General features: G+C 38.2%; 1 protein-coding gene across 1 annotated transcript; it reads right to left on the bottom strand.

Moving 5' to 3' along the window:
- Positions 1-203: 203 nt before the first annotated feature.
- LOC121377651 (frataxin, mitochondrial-like) lies at positions 204-17,164 on the bottom strand. Its single transcript, XM_041505725.1, has 5 exons — positions 17,028-17,164; positions 13,045-13,220; positions 10,923-11,052; positions 6,277-6,374; positions 204-1,590 (listed from the first exon to the last, which is right to left on the bottom strand). Exons 1-5 carry the CDS (start codon positions 17,133-17,135, stop codon positions 1,437-1,439), a joined length of 666 nt encoding a protein of 221 aa, XP_041361659.1. The 5' UTR covers positions 17,136-17,164; the 3' UTR covers positions 204-1,436.
- Between the last annotated feature and the right edge of the window lie 969 nt (positions 17,165-18,133).

Below are 18,133 nucleotides of genomic sequence, written 5' to 3'. Positions count from 1 at the left end.
CTTGGTCATCACCAAGTGTCAAAGGGGTTCGTTTTGTAATTAACTAGTATATAGAAAATTTTATGACAAACCAGAAGCGCATTTCCGGGGTAATTTAGTGTTGTATATTGTGTATGATTAATCTAATTAATTTTTTGTTCAAGAAACAAAAGATAATTTTAAAAATATATATTATAATTATAAAATAATAACAAATAAATTAATTAATTTTTTATTTTATTTATTATTATTTATTAATTAATTAATAATAAAAATAATAAAATAAAAAAATAAAATAAAAAATAATTATTAACAAAATTCGACGAAATGGGTGGGGTGCGATTTTCAGTGTGGCATGCATGCGTGTTACGTCAGTAAATTATTTATCATGTTATCGCACACATTTAACACCATAATAACTCGTATGTATATATAAAATAAAATAAAAATAAATAAGAGATAAATATTTGGCAGTGTTAACATCTGGAATATCCCAAAGCTAATAATAGTAACATCTAAACGTTGACATCTACTCTAGATCTAAGGTCAGTCTATCTTTTTTCAAAATGGTACACCACGTTTTCTACAAACGTACATAATTGAAATACTTTTCTATATTTTAGGATGCATTCAGTAAAGTTTCACTTAATAACCATCAAAATTATTCACACTTGCGTGTGTTTAATTTATTCGTTATGCTTTTGTATTGGCGTGTATAGGTGCTTTATTATATATGTTTTTAATCATTCACAGATTTCCACCGATATTCATATGAATATACAATCTTTAAATGAGGTTGAATTAACCAAGAGACTGGTTTTGCTTTTGCAAAACGTTCCAAAAAAATAATAAAACCTGAAATTGCACCCAGCTGCAACGCCGTCACATGTTATTGTTGCGTGAATTTCACTCCCTTAATGGCGGCCGTACGGTTACGCCATCTATCGACAACGTCATAAACTGCTTGGCGACAATCGAAAAACCCGTCTATATACAAGATTTCAGTTCAGTATCTCAAGGCCTTCTACAAAAGAAGTCCGGAAATTTTGTTTTCAGATTGCCTAAGTTCAAGGGCCATAACTCTGTCAAAAATGGGTAAATTGCCATGAAAGTCAAACTTGATCTGTAACAGTACATGATAAAGCTATGCACATGATTTCAGGTTAATATCGCAATATACCAACACACATCCACAGATGCAAGCTCCGAAATCTATCATATGTCCGTAACAGCACAGTATTCCATAACATGCACAATGTCCATAGATGCATGCTCTGAGATTTGTAGCAAGTACTACATGATAACAAAATGTGCTATAAATGCGGAGGGTGTCCATAAGCACAAGCTCTGAAATCTATAATATGTCCGGTAACAGCACAGTATTCCATAACATGCACAATGTCCATAGATGCATGTGCAGAGATTTTTTAGCAAGTCCTACATGGTAACACAATGTGCTATAAAGGCGGAGGGTGTCCATAAGCACAAGCTCTGAGATCTATGACAATGTTTAGAGACAGTGTGAGCTCCGTAGAGAGAAGGTTGTGCAAGCTGACACCATGACGCTTGTATATCCACTGATCCTTTATAAAGTCGTAGCGTTTTGGACCACTGAAAGAAAATAATTAAAATACAATACATTGCAGCAAAACACATTACTACCAGGCCTTAGAGAATTAAAAATTTGTGTAAACCATTTACGGGTTATGTAAAAATAAATTCAGGTAACCATTTTTCGTTTTTTACATAACCCATCATGATCATGTAGAACTTTTTTTTTAAAAACAATATTTATTGACGTTTGTGTTAACATTGGGGCGATGCCTATACTAAGGTCTCTCTCTACACATTACAACTTTTACAGGACAGACAAATTAATAAAATTGAGAGAGAGAGCGAGAGAGAGAGAGAGAGAGAGAGAGAGCGAGAGAGAGGCACACACGCACAGAGTGACACACACACACACACACAGACAGATACGGGGAGAGAGTTGTCAGAAATTGTCAAAATGGGCAGAATTTTGAAAATAGCAATTAATATTTACATAATTTGGAGCATTTTAGAAGGACAGTCCAAAACTAAATAAGAGAAAGAAGAGAGGATCAGACTATTTAATAATATTAAAAAGAAAAAAAAGTAATTTCGACATAAAATTTTGAACGCAGATCTAAAAGTTTAAAGTCTGATCGATATGTCCACGCGAGTGGCCTCGTTAAGGCCGTTTGGGTGCACAGCTTAAAGGGACGAGATGGGTTGCATCCTGTCAAGAAAACCCCTAGATTGACAGTCGATAGACGTTGAAGGTTTAGTGCTGTGTTGAAATACAGATCTTGAGAAGCTGGATCCGTCTGAACGAGAGAGAGTATCAGACTAGGGTATAGTCCAGTCGTCATGGGTTGGTATAGTGGTGCGGACGGGCCCGACTCCGGAGGATACGAGATGGTATCACTATAAAGCAAGGTAAAGTCTAGAAAAAGAGTAGTAGGGGCCGACCCCGCTTCCTATTTCTTCTTAGAGTGGGGCGGTCAATCTTCCAGTGCTGCTAGGACAGGCTCGGACATGTAGAGACTAAACGCGAACAACCGTGGTGTTCTGCAGAATGGCCGTCATACAAGTCACAAAAAAAACCAAGTCGACAGTCAGACGGAGAAATGACGTGGAGGCAAGGAATCTCGCTAGAAAAGAATCCATCCAGGTGGTGCAGACTGTCGAAACGAGAAGCGTTCCAGCATTCAATCAGTTCCAATGGCCGCATACATCCCAGTAATAAACTTCATTTCGCTGACAAAAACAACGAAATAAAGGACCCCCAAGTCGAGCACACAAAAGCACGTGCAGTGTGCACAAACGAAACAAACACGTCTTACCACGTGGAGCTCCAGACTGGGAATCTATATTCATGAGAATGATGTTTTAGAATCTTGGGAACAAAATTTTATTCTATAAAAATATTTAATCTACCTTTTATTTCCATTTTCCAAATTACAAAGGAAATTAAAAAGTTTGTTTTATTTAATGACGCCACTAGAGCACATTGATTTTTTATCTTATCATTGGCTATTGGACATCAAACATGTGGTCATACTAACACTGTTTTTAGAGGAAACCCGCTGTCGCCACATAGGCTACTCTTTTATGACAGGCAGCAAGGGATCTTTTATTTGCGCTTCCCACAGGCAGGATAGCACAAACCATGGCCTTTGTTGCACCAGATATGGATCACTGGTCGGTGCAAGTTGTTTACACCTACCCATTGAGCCTTGCGGAGCACTCACTCAGGGTTTGGAGTCGGTATCTAGTCCGCTGCGCGTGCTGTAACCTCACTGTGGTGCAGGGGTGTAACATTTTCTTTGACAATGGCCAATACAGCACAAAATTGAAGTTTTGAGTAAAATTCAGTATCTCGCTGTGATCTTTGTGTTTTTGCACAGTTCTTTACACTGTTTTTGTTTAAATCTTGAATTTTTATATTGATGTTGATCATCACTTTATTTATTTGCATTACCATAGTTTGACACCCAATAGCCGATGTAGTTTTTCATGCTGGGGTGTCGTTAAACATTCATTCATTCATTCATTCATTCATTCATTCATTCAGTATCTAGATTAAAAATCCCATGCCTCGACTGGGATCCGAACCCAGTACCTACCAGCCTGTAGACCGTTGGCCTAACCACAAGGCCACTGAGGCTGGTCAAAGGAAATTAAGTAAATTTTTCTTAGTATAGTTTCTTTTGGCCGTCAGTATAGTTAGCATTCTAGATTGTACTCTGATTCTTACTAATATTTTCTTGCAATTACTGTCACACAAAAGTTTGTTTTGTTTAACGACACCACTAGAGCACATTGATTTATTAATCATCGGCTATTGGATGTCAAGCATATGGTCATTTTGACACAGTCATAGAGAGGAAACCCACTACATTTTTCCATTAGTAGCAAGAGATATTTTATATATACCATCCCACAGACAGGATAGCACATACCACAACCTTTGATCTACCAGTCGTAGTGTGTACACTGGTTGGAATCAGAAATAGCCCAATGGGCCCACTGACGGGGATTGATCCTAGACTGACCACACATCAGGTGTGCGCTTCACCACTGGGATACGTCCTGCCTCTCACTGTGACACAAGCTGGGTTTTTTGTCCAGGACTATTTCATTTCTCTTTTCTGAGGTTAATTTGTTCCTTGTTTTTATTACAAAAAGAAAGAAATGTTTTATTTAACGACGCACTCAACACATTTTATTTACGGTTATATGGCGTCAGACATATGGTTAAGGACGACACAGATTTTGAGAAGAAACCCGCTGTCGCCACTACATGGACTACTCTTTCCGATTAGCAGCAAGGGATCTTTTATTTGCGCTTCCCACAGGCAGGATAGCACAAACCATGGCCTTTGTTGAACCAGTTATGGATCACTGGTAGGTGCAAGTGGTTTACACCTACCCATTGAGCCTTGCTGAACACTCACTCAAGGTTTGAAGTCGGTATCTGGATGAAAAATCCCATGCCTCAACTGGGATCCGAACCCAGTACCTACCAGCCTGTAGACCGACGGCCTAACCACAACGCCACCAAGGCCGGTTGTTTTTATTACAATTCTTAACTGTATGACCAGAATGAGAAACTCCGCACAAGACCAAGTTCAAACAGAATCATGTCACGGTGGTGATCATTCCCACAATTCACTGCCAGGTGCTTCGTCTGTAGGAGGACTGCAACCGCACGGGACAGTACATACCCTACACCGATATTAGACATGTACATATATGCACACCAACCACCACCCCGCTAACAACACATATACAGTGAAACCTCTCAAAACCGGACCCTCTGTAAACCGTAATTCCCTCAAAACTGGATGTTTTCATGGTCCCTTTTTAAATATATGTACGGAAGAGAACCTCTCTAAACTGGATACCTCTTAAAACCGGACTTTTACTTGGTCCCGAGGGTGTTTGGTTTAGAGGAGTGTCACTGTAAAAGACCCATGTTACACCCACTTTAAAAAACCTAATAGTTATACAATATCAAAAAGTTTGTTTAACGACACCACTAGAGAACATTGATTTAATAATCATTGGCTATTGGATGTCAAACATGTGGTAACTCTGACATAGTCTTAGAGAGGAAACCTACTACATTTTTTCATTAGTAGCAAGGGATCTTATATATGCACTTGCCCACAGACAGGAAAGTACATACCACAGCCTTTGACCAGTTGTGATGCACTGGTTGGAACGAGAAAAACCCCAATCAGTTGAATGGATCCACTGAGGTGATTCGATCCTGCGATGCAAGTACCTCAAGCAAGCACTCAACCGACTGAGCTAAATGCCACTCCCTATACTATATCAAAGAACAATGTAATTTTTAAATTAATAATCTTGAGTTTCCCGTTTAGGTGTGTTGGGCCAACTCTTACAGGCTTCATACAGGCGACTTTATCAACCACATGCTACGACTTTCTGTGTTTTGAAGACATTCTCAGAGATCCTTGTAGGACTTTCAAGGACTGTTCTGTAACCATCAACATAATCCAACAATATTGTAACATTTCAATGTGAATTGCTCATCTATTCTTGTGTAATTTTAAATGGGTAAAACTACAAATAATTATCAACCAGTTTTCATTTTTCATAACTTTCCATGACCTAATGTGCAACTTACGAGGCTTGGAAAACGACATTTGCATTTCACAACTCCAGGATTCAATGGGCCCCATTATAAAATATACACAGGCAACGCACCTCTTGTATTCTTGCTTTGTTTCCATGGCAGCAAACTCTGTGTATGGTTGTACAAGAACAGGTTGTGTATGCAATGGCCAGACACATGGCCTGGCACAGCCTCAGGAACAAGGACTGGGATGTGGAGTGCTTGAGAATATAATCTCATAGATAAACAGACAAGATTTCCATGAGTGGGAGCTGGAGGTTGTTTTAAAAACTTCACATTCTAAGGACACAATATTGTTCTGTTCGTGTGTTGGTTACGCAACTTTAAGATCATGAGAACTGCCAATTGGTTACGTGGTGAACAATTACATTCTAAAATTAAAAGTACCATATATCAGTAATGAAAGTAAATATCAGTTTATGTTTTTGTAGCACAGAACCGTAGTTCAAGTGTTTTAGGATTAGGTAGGCCTAACTCATCGGTTACGAGAACTATATTCACGTAACCAAACAATCGGTTACCTAAGTAAAACTCATGTGAACTGACTTTCGGTTACCTAAGACTTTGAAATGTTGTCCCCGGCATTCTGTGGCAAACAGTAAACTCACCTGACAGGTGAAGAAAGCCAGATCTGTTTATTGGGGGTCTGTTTGTTTATCACGTATGTGCCGAAGTCTCCACCAAGCTTCACTGTCAACACACCGTCCTGTACAAGACAAAATTTAAAGATTAGCAGGTACTGTTATTTTTATTTTAAAACATTTCAGAGGATTATTTGTTTTTAATTCATGGAAGTATGAACGATGGAACCAGCTTACACACAACAATTATAATATGCTACTACAGATACATCCCTAGACACCCAACGATTATAATATGCTACTACATCCCTAGACACCCAACGATTATAATATGCCACTAGATCCCTAGACACCCAATGATTATAATATGCTACTAGATCCCTAGACACCCAACGATTATAATACGCTACTACATCCCTAGACACCCAGTGATTATAATATGCTACTACATCCCTAGACACCCAGTGATTATACTATGCTACTACATCTCTAGACACCCAACAATTATAGTATACTACTACATCCCTAGACACCCAACACTTATAGTATACTACTACATCCCTAGACACCAATGATTATAATATGCTACTACATCCCTAGACACCCAATGATTATAATATGCTACTACATCCCTAGACACCCAATGATTATAATATACTACTACATCCCTAGACACCTATGATATAATATAGACTAGACACCCAATGATTATAATATGCTACTACATCCCTAGACACCCAACGATTATAATATGCTACTACATCCCTAGACACCCAATGATTATAATATGCTACTACATCCCTAGACACCCAACGATTATAATATGCTACTACATCCCTAGACACCCAACAATTATAATATGCTACTACATCCCTAGACACCCAAAGATTATAATATGCTACTACATCCCTAGACACCAATGATTATAATATGCTACTACATCCCTAGACACCCAATGATTATAATATACTACTACATCCCTAGATCCCAATGATTATAATAGACATCCCTAGACACCCAATTATAACCCAATGATTATAATATGCTACTACATCCCTAGACACCCAACGATTATAATATGCTACTACATCCCTAGACACCCAACGATTATAATATACTACTACATCCCTAGACACCCAATGATTATAATATACTACTATGCTACTACATCCCTAGACACCCAATGATTATAATATGCTACTACATCCCTAGACACCCAATGATTATAATATACTACTACATCCCTAGACACCCAATGATTATAATATACTACTACATCCCTAGACACCCAATGATTATAATATACTACTACACCCCTAGACACCCAAATACTACTATCCCTAGACACCCAATGATTATAATATGCTACTACATCCCTAGACACCCAATGATTATAATATGCTACTACATCCCTAGACACCCAATGATTATAATATACTACTACATCCCTAGACACCCAATGATTATAATATACTACTACATCCCTAGACACCCAATCTGTGAGTATATTAAGTGTAGGGTTCACCCTGTGTATTGCCAAATTAGCAAACTGCTAATTTTTATACAAAATGGCAACCAAATTTAGACTTTGACTAATAAAATATTCCTCAAATTAACCACATTTTAATGAATTTCAAGGAAATACTCTACATTTCTGAAAATTGGTTAAACCACAGTTTGTTTCAGTGTGAGCCCCGAAGTTTTCCTTTATTTCTATCTAGACTTTCCTCCCTCTGAGGAGCTTCCTACTTCTCACTATACCCAATGTCTCAATAATAGCCCAGAACACAGTATTATTACTCAGGGCTTCTAGATTATGGCAATCTAATTAAAATTAGCTCCACTATTACATGTGGATCTAAAGACAGCCAGTTGGAGCTCATGTCCACCAATCAAAACCATACTTGCAGAATCCTGCGAGTAATTTAAAAATAATTTGAAAACATTCCGAATTATCCTGAGGGTATACGACATGTTTCGTGTGAATTACGAATGCCTTAAAACATGTTTTATTTTATAAAATAAATAATTTGTAATGTAAAACTGAAGACTGATTTAGTTGTTTTAAATTTTATAAATAAATAAATAATTTTTAATGTAAAATTGAAGACTGATAACCCACCCGGTACGTATTGGTATGGTTCGCTGTACTGCGGCCACTAAAATAGACTCGCCCGATATTTTTAGAATTTGTATGCTCCCAAATAACGTTATAAAAGGCGAAGTGTGATTGGTCAATATTTAAATTATTATTTACAGATGAAATGTTACCTGGACATTGGGGACTACGCAGTGTTGTTAGTTTTAAATCACTGGCAGGATTCTGCAAATAAGGTTTTGATCGGTGGACATGAGCTCCAACTGGCTGTCTTTAGATCCACATGTAATAGTGGAGCTAATTTTAATTAGATTGAGATTATGGCTGGTGATATTCAATGTTGGGCTAGTAAAGAACTACTATTGCCATGCCCGACGGCTAGTGAATTTTTTTTGTCAAGTGTTGCAGTTAAGTCTATTTTGTAAATATAAATATCCTGACCCCACCCCAACCTCCCAAAGTTAGTATTTTTAAGCTTTATCTTCCTCTTTAGGTGACAAATCTGATTATTACTATTACTTAGTAAACTTTTAGTTTTAACTTAAAAGTAAAGTAGGGCTAGTGGATTTTTGATCGTGGCTAGTAAATTTTAAAAATCACTGATCCCATGGCTAGTGGATTTTAAAAACATTCTAGAAATCCTGTATTACATACTATCCAAACATTATTTTATTTTCTCTGCATACTGTCAATTTTGGTCATTCTCATACAAGGGAGGTAACTGCATTTAGATTATGCCAAACACTATTATTAATCATCCTTTTCTGATTGAGGTAATGTTTCTCGGACATTTTGTTATTATTTTAGATTACAACATTACTGGTAACATTTAAAAACTGTGTTTGAGTACATCCAGTGAATAAGCTGAAGAGCTAGAGAAAACATAAACAAATTAAATTAAAAGGACACATTTGAAAAGTATGGCTAATTGGTGTCTTAATGTGTTATTTTAACACTTGGTCGACAGTTAAAAATGTGTTTTGTTTAACAACACCACTAGAGCACACTGATTTATTAATCATTGGCTATTGCATGTCAAACATTTGGTAAATTAGAGAGGAAACCTGCTACATTTTTTCATTAGTAGCAAGGGATTTTTTATATACACCATACCAGACAGGATAGCACATACCACAGCCTTTGTTTAAAATTTGTTTTGCTTAATGACACCACTAGAGCACACTGATTTATTAATCATCGGCTATTGGATGTCAAACATTTGGTAAGTTTGACATATAGTCCTAGAGAGGAAACCCGCTACATTTTTCCATTAATTGCAAGGGATCTTTTATATACACCATCTCACAGATAAGATAGCATGTACCACTGCCTTTGATATACCAGTCATGGTGCATTGGCTGGAAAGAAAAATAGCCCATTGGGCCCACCAACGGGAATCGATCCTAGACTGACCACGCATTAGGCAAGTGCTTTACCCCTGGGTTACGTCTACATGTATACAGGCCAATGACAGGGAAGGAAGAAAATGGTTTATTTAATGACGCGCTCAACACATTTTATTTACAGTTACATGGCATCAGTCATATGGTTAAGGACCACACATATATTGAGAGAGGAAACCTGCTGTCTCCACTTCATGGGGTACTCATTTCGATTAGCAACAAGGGATCTTTTATATGCACCATCCCAGGGATTTACCTTGTTTTTCTGAAATGGGGGTCCCTTGGACTCGCCTCTTTTTTTTCTGGGGGTCCCAACCTGAAAACAAAGGGTCCCAAAACCACACAAACGACAGAGAGCTGCAGACAACAAATCACGTGTATACTATATGTTTCATTAAAGTAAATTTAACAAGCTGTGTTGTTTTTCCTTTCGGGAAATCAATGTCGGTATTCATTGTTTATTCTTTCAAAATCAAAATTTCACTTTGATCTGTATAATTATTTGAACCATTTCCTGCAAGCTAAATGACACTCACAATACCATGCGTTGTTTATGAATCGTGCTACTTGTTTGTTAATGCAAATCAGAACATTGTACCAATTTAGTTTTATTCGCCCGGGAATTTCCGATTGTGTTCGGCCTGTTGACGAGAAGTTCCGAATGATCGCAAATCCGCGATCTCTTTCCGGAAATTACCAACTTTACCCGATTAAGCGCAGCAAAGGATAAAGACGCAGTGTTCCCAGAGATTAAAACTTTTTGTTTTCGATATGGGGAATCCCCATTTGAATACGCAGTTTATAGGTCGAAAAGAAATAGTGTGTTACACAGAATGATCGATCTTTGATAGTGGACAGGGTTACTAAAAATGTCAGATATTTTATGCGTCCCACGGCAGTATCTCTATTTTTGCGGGTCCAGTTAAGTTTTAGTGCGTCCTATACACAAGTTTTGTGCGTCCGGTAAATCCCTGCCATCCCACAGACAGGACAGCACATACTACTGCCTTTGATATACCAGTCATGGTCTGGCTGGAACGGAAAATAGCCCATTGCACCCACTGACAGGAATCGATCCTAGACCGACCGCACATCAGGCGAGCGCTTTACCCCTGGGCTACGTCTATGTGTATACAATGAGAGGGAGACGTGTGTTCATTGGTCAGACTTACGGCAAACAGCACATCGTAGTCATCATGCAGCGGGTGAACCTCGGGGAGATCTTCAAAAAATTCTGCCAGTGAGTCCAGCGTCTTGTCGGCAGCCGTCTCAAACACACTCTCAGACAGCACTGTATGTACACTGAAGAAAACAAGCTGTTAGCAATACCTCAACACTCTTAAAACTCTCTTTGGGTAATATGATAACTCAAGGTTATTTCAACATGCATGTATTATTAAATGTTTTCAAAACCCAACTTTACAACAAACAGCACATAATAGTTCTGGTGCAGTTCATAAACCTCTGACAGATCTTCAATATATGCCACCAGTGAATCTATGTAAGAGTGTGTGTGTGTGTGTATGTATGTATGTGTTTGAGTACGTGCATGCCTGCCTACCTATCTACAATCTATCTATCTATACATACCTACCTACACATATTAGCAGTATCCATTTGTTTGTTTGATGAACACAATAAAAGTTATGTTTTATTTGAGCAATGGAACTATATTTATTTAATTCTTATTTAGCACCAAATATTTACGCGATGAGAACAGTGTGTCCACTGACTATGGTCTGACATTTTCACCTCATTTGCAGATTATACTGGCCTCGGTGGTGGTGTGGTTAAGCCATCGGAAATAAGGCTAGTAGGTACAGGATTCGCATCCCGGTACCGGCTGCCACTCAGAGCGGGTTTTAACAGCTCATTGGGTAGGTGTAAGACCACTACACCCTCTTCTTTCTCACTAACCACTAACAACTAACCCACTGTCCTGGACAGACAGCCCAGATAGTTGTGGTGTGTGCCCAGAACAGCGTGCTTGAACCTTAATTGGATATGAGCATGAAAATAATTTGAAGTGAAATAAAAAATGAAATGTAATGATGAATAAATAGAACCACTTTTGTTGCTTTTATAAGCAGGAACTAGGAAGTCATAGTTAATTTCTTAAGGTACGGTGCACAGTCAATGTATAACTTGCACACAATAATATTTAGAAGTATATCAGGGTTCATACACTTAAAGGAAGTCAAAATTCCAGGGTTTTTCAAGCACTTTCCAGGTCAACTTTACCAAAATTCCAAGACCGTACCGAGTTTCCACAGGTCGTTAAACATGCAAGTGCCAACCATCTTTGTGGGTTTACAATACACATGTATATTCATTAACTTGACACGCTCCCTGAACTTGCTAAATACCCAGCGGCAAAAAGTGACAAACTTTCTTTTCCAATATGGCGACGCCGTCGCTTGGATCTCGTGGCCGCGTGATCCTCGCATCGTAAGATAAAAAACAACAACAAACATTCACACGTCAACTGAGCCGGTAAACATCGATTGGCCGGACGATTGGCATTTGATTGTGCCGCGGAAATGAAACAAATAATTTAATTACATGTTAAATAAAGTAAATAAAGCCTCCGTTTTAGGCGTTTATATTTTATTTGACATCAAATTATCATTTTCAAGGGTTTTCCAGACCGCAAGATGATTTTCAAAGGTATTCAAGCACTGGAATACATTAGTTTATTTTTAAGGGTTTTCAAGGGTTTTCCAGGCGCGTACGAACCCTGGTGTATAACTGGTACACAGAGTAACATGTTTTTTATAAAAGCAAATGCTATACCCTCCTAGTACTTTATTTTTTCACAGAAATTGATAACAAATGCAACGATTAGCTGGAATCAGTCAAGTGAGACAGAATACATGAGTTTGTATTGCCTTTGGTACAGTGGACATTCTATAACGTCGGGAGGGCGTCGTTTATCCAGACAGTTGTTAATCTCTGTTGTGTAATAATTAAGAAAAAGAACGGGTTCAAGCTCACAAATAACGGAAGCAGGTTTGACACTTGATTATTCTTGCATTTCAATACAAATGTCAATACACTGTCATAGCCTATTAATTTTATCAGTTTAGACATTGCCGATGACAACCGGAAAGGAGGGTTGGACGTAAAATTAACAAACAATATTTACAAACAATCATCATTTTGAATGTTAATAATTTGGTATGAGGAACACCCCACTATTAAGACCAATTTTAAGAAGTCCCACCGATCGTTGCAATAGTGGAGTTTCACTGTGTACATATACAGACCTATATAATTATTATATATATAGTGCACCTGTCGTTTGCCTGTTCATCCTGAGTGTTGTAATCTGGTGTTATCTGCTTTGTACAGAAGGAAGATGTTGGGTTATGTCTTCTCGTAAACAAACTGCTTGAACCACTTGTAGTGATGATCCTTCTTTCTACATGATGGATACACGCACGGGGAATCCATAACGAACTGCAAACACACTGAAAGTAAATTGACTGATAATTAATTATAAGATGGCATGGTGACATTTTGGTTTCTTCTTTTGTGTATATGTGTACTGTTGATGAAAAACAATATAAAACAAACAGAGCTGGTTTATCCTAGTAGCACATGTAGCACGTCACATGTAGCATGTGCTACAGGCCATGCACTTCAGGGGGCTGTGCAAATAGTATAATACTTGTGAATATATAATTTATCATATATTTGTTTCTTCTTTTTCTTCTTCTGCGTTCAAGCTATAGCTGATCATGCTATATATTTGTTTAATTTATTACAGCGATAAGGTTGACACAATTGTCAAACTGGCTAGAAAACAAATCAAAATAACTGTCCAACAATGTATCATGTTTTGTTCATGAAGAAGCACTATATATATATATATATACTAAGTTTAGAACCTACATACTGAAATGATAAAATGACTACATGTATTTAATTAGTTAATAGGTCTATTCTTTTAGTTGTCTCCAACTGTGATTTGTTTGTCAGGTGTACATGTATGTTTGCTAGATTACCAGTCGCAGCGATAGTCTGGTAATGCGGTGGCTGTCATGGCATAAAGACAATACATACCATTATTATTATTATTAATTATTAACATCGCAAGTAGAGACGTATTTGTGTATTGGATGCACCTAGGCCAATAATATTTTTTCACACCCCTCCAACTATCTCGACCACATCCAAAACCATTATGAAGAATAGATCCTACTACAGGCTACATAGAGTGGGGGCAGGAAGGGCAGCAGATGGATCTGGCATAAAGAGCTAGTAGATTCTAATATTAATTTTCCTGCCAAGATTTTGCTGCCCCCAAACAATTGACTGGCCTCGGTGGCGTCGTGGCAGGCCATCGGTCTACAGGCTGGTAGGTACTGGGTTCGGATCCCAGTCGAGGCATGGGTTTTTTAATCCAGATACCGACTCCAAACCCTGAGTGAGTGCTCCGCAAGGCTCAATGGGTAGGTGTAAACCACTTGCACCGACCAGTGATCCATAACTGGTTCAACAAAGGCCATGGTTTGTGCTATCCTGCCTGTGGGAAGCGCAAATAAAAGATCCCTTACTGCCTGTCATAAAAGAGTAGCCTATGTGGCGACAGCGGGTTTCCTCTCAAAATATGTGTGGTCCTTAACCATATGTCTGACGCCATATAACCGTAAATAAAATGTGTTGAGTGCATAGTTAAATAAAACATTTCTTTCTTTCTTTCTTTCTTTCTTTCTTTCTTTCCCAAACAATTGCCAGTCCAAAAAAAACTATTTTGATGTATCTACCTACTTTCATTATATTAATATGAGGCTATGTATTAACCTGCTTAATTCAAAGAAAAGGTGGGCAAAGTATCTCCATCCCGGCAACAAAATATGTGCTTTTCAATCATTCTGAATTTTTAAAAATAACAATAATTATACAAATAATATTAATAATCATAAAAAAGTTTTTAATTTATTACTTAAGGTAATTTTTTTTTTTTTTTGGAAGTGTGAGTCACAGAATCGGTTTCCACATTGGGGGCTGTTCAAATATTACGTAGTGCAGGGTGGTTTATCATATATACCGTTCAGTATTGGTATAATGTCAATACCAATTTATCGTACTGAGCAAATTTCAAAATATAAAGATGTCGGTATTGAAATATCTTTCCTGCCATTTATGATTTAGTAAAGCACTAACAATATATCTAATGAACGCAAAATGGGTTAGGTATAAATCAGATGAGAACCGTGTTTATGGAATTTAATTTTATTCAGATGAAATTAATGGGTGAGCCTCAACTCAGGCATGCATTTAAAGGTGTGTATACCGAAAATACCGCTCGATATCAGTGTTGTGTCAGTACTGAATAACGTACCAATATTGAGGTAAATCACCCCCAAAATACAGATCTATATCGATATTGAACCTCAAATTTCAATACCGACCAGCTCTAATATTATGCAACACTATTTTATGTCAAACTTGGGCACCCTCCCTCCCCCTCTGTATGCTACATAATGCTAGACCATATACCCCCAAAATATTACGTAATGCTTGGAGAAACACCACCCCCACCCTCCCATTCACAAAGAAGTCATGCAATATGTGCAATATAAATTTTAACGTACTGTTTTGCAATTTTGGAAAACGTAGATATGCATTTCAACTTGAATTATAATCATTATTGTGTGTATACGTCTAGCTATAACTACTGGTACCTACATTAAACATTGTCACCGTGACACAACATTTATGAAGAAAAATATAAAATAGAATAAAAATAAATTAAAAGGTGTGCTATTTATAACACTGTTAAATACACCCACCCACCCCCTGTAATGCCACATAATATCTGAGCCTACACTCACCCACACCCTCAAGTGTTACATAATACTTGAATGGCCTCTTGCAGGGGCGTAGGTAGCCCGAGTACTCTGACTGTAAGAGAGCTAGACGGACATTTGGACATAAACACGCTCTCATTACAGTCAGAGACCAACCTATGTCTTTTTTTGGCAATTCCTGACTACCAAACGGTAGGCAACGAGTCCCGCTCTAATACCACAACAATCCTATGTTTGACGTCAAATACCTTTACATCAATCATTTTCGAGTTAAGTGATACAAAAAAATCCACATATTAATCACTAATACACTTACTACAGAAAGAAACCCGACAGCACCCACATTCAGCTACGCTTCGTGACACTCCGTCGCAACAATTGCAAAGCTCGGCGATCTATTTCGAGACGTAGACCACGTGATTGCGCACTGGGCGATTCCGCCTTGTGCAGCAGTTACAGGGGCCGTCTCATATCAAGCGAAGTTACAACATGGAAGAGTTGGCTAATGCCGTTTTGGATGAATTTGGATTTCATTACGTCATTAAACCAAAACAATTACACATTATTGATTCCATTTTGAATTTGAAGGATACATTTGGGGTGTTATTGACAGGATACGGCAAAAGTATGTGCTACGTACTGCCTCCTCTTATGAGACGACCCCTGTAACTGCTGCACAAGGCGGAATCGCCCAGTCTCGAAATAGATCGCCGAGCTTTGTAATTGTTGCGACGGAGTGTCACGAAGCGTAGCTGAATGTGGGTGCTGTCGGGTTTCTTTCTATAGTATGTGTATTAGTGATTAATATGTGGATTTTTTTGTATCACTTAACTCGAAAATGATTGATGTAAAGGTATTTGACGTCAAACATAGGATTGTTGTGGTATTAGAGCGGGACTCGTTGCCTACCGTTTGATAGTCAGGAATTGCCAAAAAAAAGACATAGGTTGGTCTCTGACTGTAATGAGAGCGTGTTTATGTCCAAATGTCCGTCTAGCTCTCTTACAGTCAGAGTACTCGGGCTAGGGCGTAGGCTCCCCCCCCCCCCCCCCCCCAAGCAATGGTCCACTTTCAGAACTAAAACATACAGGTTTATACATATGGAGTTTTCTGGTGGTGCAAAAACAAAAATAGAAAAAGGGTCCACTTGGTTCATATTCGACCCCCACCCACCACCCCCAGGTCCAGATCACGCTACGCCCCTGTCTTGTGAATGGCAAAGAATCAAGGAAACATTACTCTTGATATGAAACCGAAAGACTACCGGGTACTGCCAGTGACGCACCAATACCACTAGAACACACTAATATACCAGTCGTGGTGCACTGGCTGGAACGAAAAATAGCGACGAGGATCGATCCCAGACCGACCGCGCATCAGTCACTGAGTCAGTGCTATAAAAAGTATAATCGGTAGTACACATTTTCATTGCATATACATGTAGCTGATAAATAAACGTACATATGTTGTAGAGTCGACACTTGGTGAAGTACAACTGTTTCGTAAACTAAAATATAACTGTGCTTTTGTCAGTGTTGACCGAATTCGTCGCAAGGAACACGAAAACATCACGTTTTCTTCTTTATAGACTCTTTCCCCGTCGGGCTGTTTTCTACGGTACACGCAGCGGATAACTGTCTATTGTGTCATGGTTTGTCTAAATTCCTCCTTCCGATGATGGAGCACGGAACTGTGATAAATAAACATAATAACAACTACATGGCCGTAGGAATCAGGGGTGGGGCAATAATCCCCGACACTTGAAACCCATACTATGTTTTATTACATGCATACACACGCACGCACGCACACACGCACGGGTGTGTGCATTCCTTTGAGAATACTCAACGAGCTACGAGGCAATACCGCTTACGCCAAGTATAAAAATAAATTGGTTAGCGTCCTTGAAAAAAGAAAAAAAGAAAAAGGATAGGTAGGGTTATTGTTGTTTGTTTTTGTGTTTTTGTTGTTTTTAATGAAAGTATTATTTTGACATTAGATAACCAAATCATGTATTCTAAAACGATGCTTGTGTCGGTTTAAATACAAGGCTAGTGTTTTCAATGACCGCTACACTCTTAAGTCCTAACAAAATATGACAATGAACCATGCTAATAGTAATTTAACTCCAAAATGCTTACTTCTAGTTAGAGTTGTGTATTGTCTTAATTTTGATATTGGGATATTTAACCAAATATTGCGATATAGGCCTATATTCAATATATTGTACAATCTTGAAGCTAAATTAAATGCATTTGTGTAGAATGTCTGCAAGTTGCGAGCGATTCGGTGCCACAGGTTCGAGTCCCAGCAACGGCATGAGACAATTTGTGAGGCCAGAAAGGATTTAATTATCCCCTGCTCCAGTGCGTTAATATCTATGTATATAATAGTCGAACCCGACGTACATAGCATATATGACAATTTGTGAGGCCAAGCCTGGTGCTTATAAATTTTTTAGTGTCTAGACTCGAGACTCTAATAGAGTCTAAGACAGTAACGTCATGGCAACGCCATACAAATTGCATGCGTGTGACGTCAATTGAGATTGAGTCTGAACTCTAAAA

Source organism: Gigantopelta aegis, chromosome 2 (genome assembly GCF_016097555.1).
Source record: "Gigantopelta aegis isolate Gae_Host chromosome 2, Gae_host_genome, whole genome shotgun sequence".
Taxonomy (NCBI): Eukaryota; Metazoa; Mollusca; class Gastropoda; order Neomphalida; family Peltospiridae; genus Gigantopelta; species Gigantopelta aegis.
This window is presented reverse-complemented; position numbering and strand designations above follow the sequence as displayed.

Excerpts from the sequence above, each read along its gene's own strand:
- LOC121377651 (XM_041505725.1), bottom strand. The coding sequence starts at position 17,135 with ATGTTTTCGTGTTCCTTGCGACGAATTCGGTCAACACTGACAAAAGCA. Across the intron at positions 11,053-13,044 it reads GATGAACAGGCAAACGACAG|TGTACATACAGTGCTGTCTG; the intron begins GTGCACTATATA and ends TGTTTTCTTCAG. Across the intron at positions 1,591-6,276 it reads TGGCTTTCTTCACCTGTCAG|TGGTCCAAAACGCTACGACT; the intron begins GTGAGTTTACTG and ends ATTTTCTTTCAG.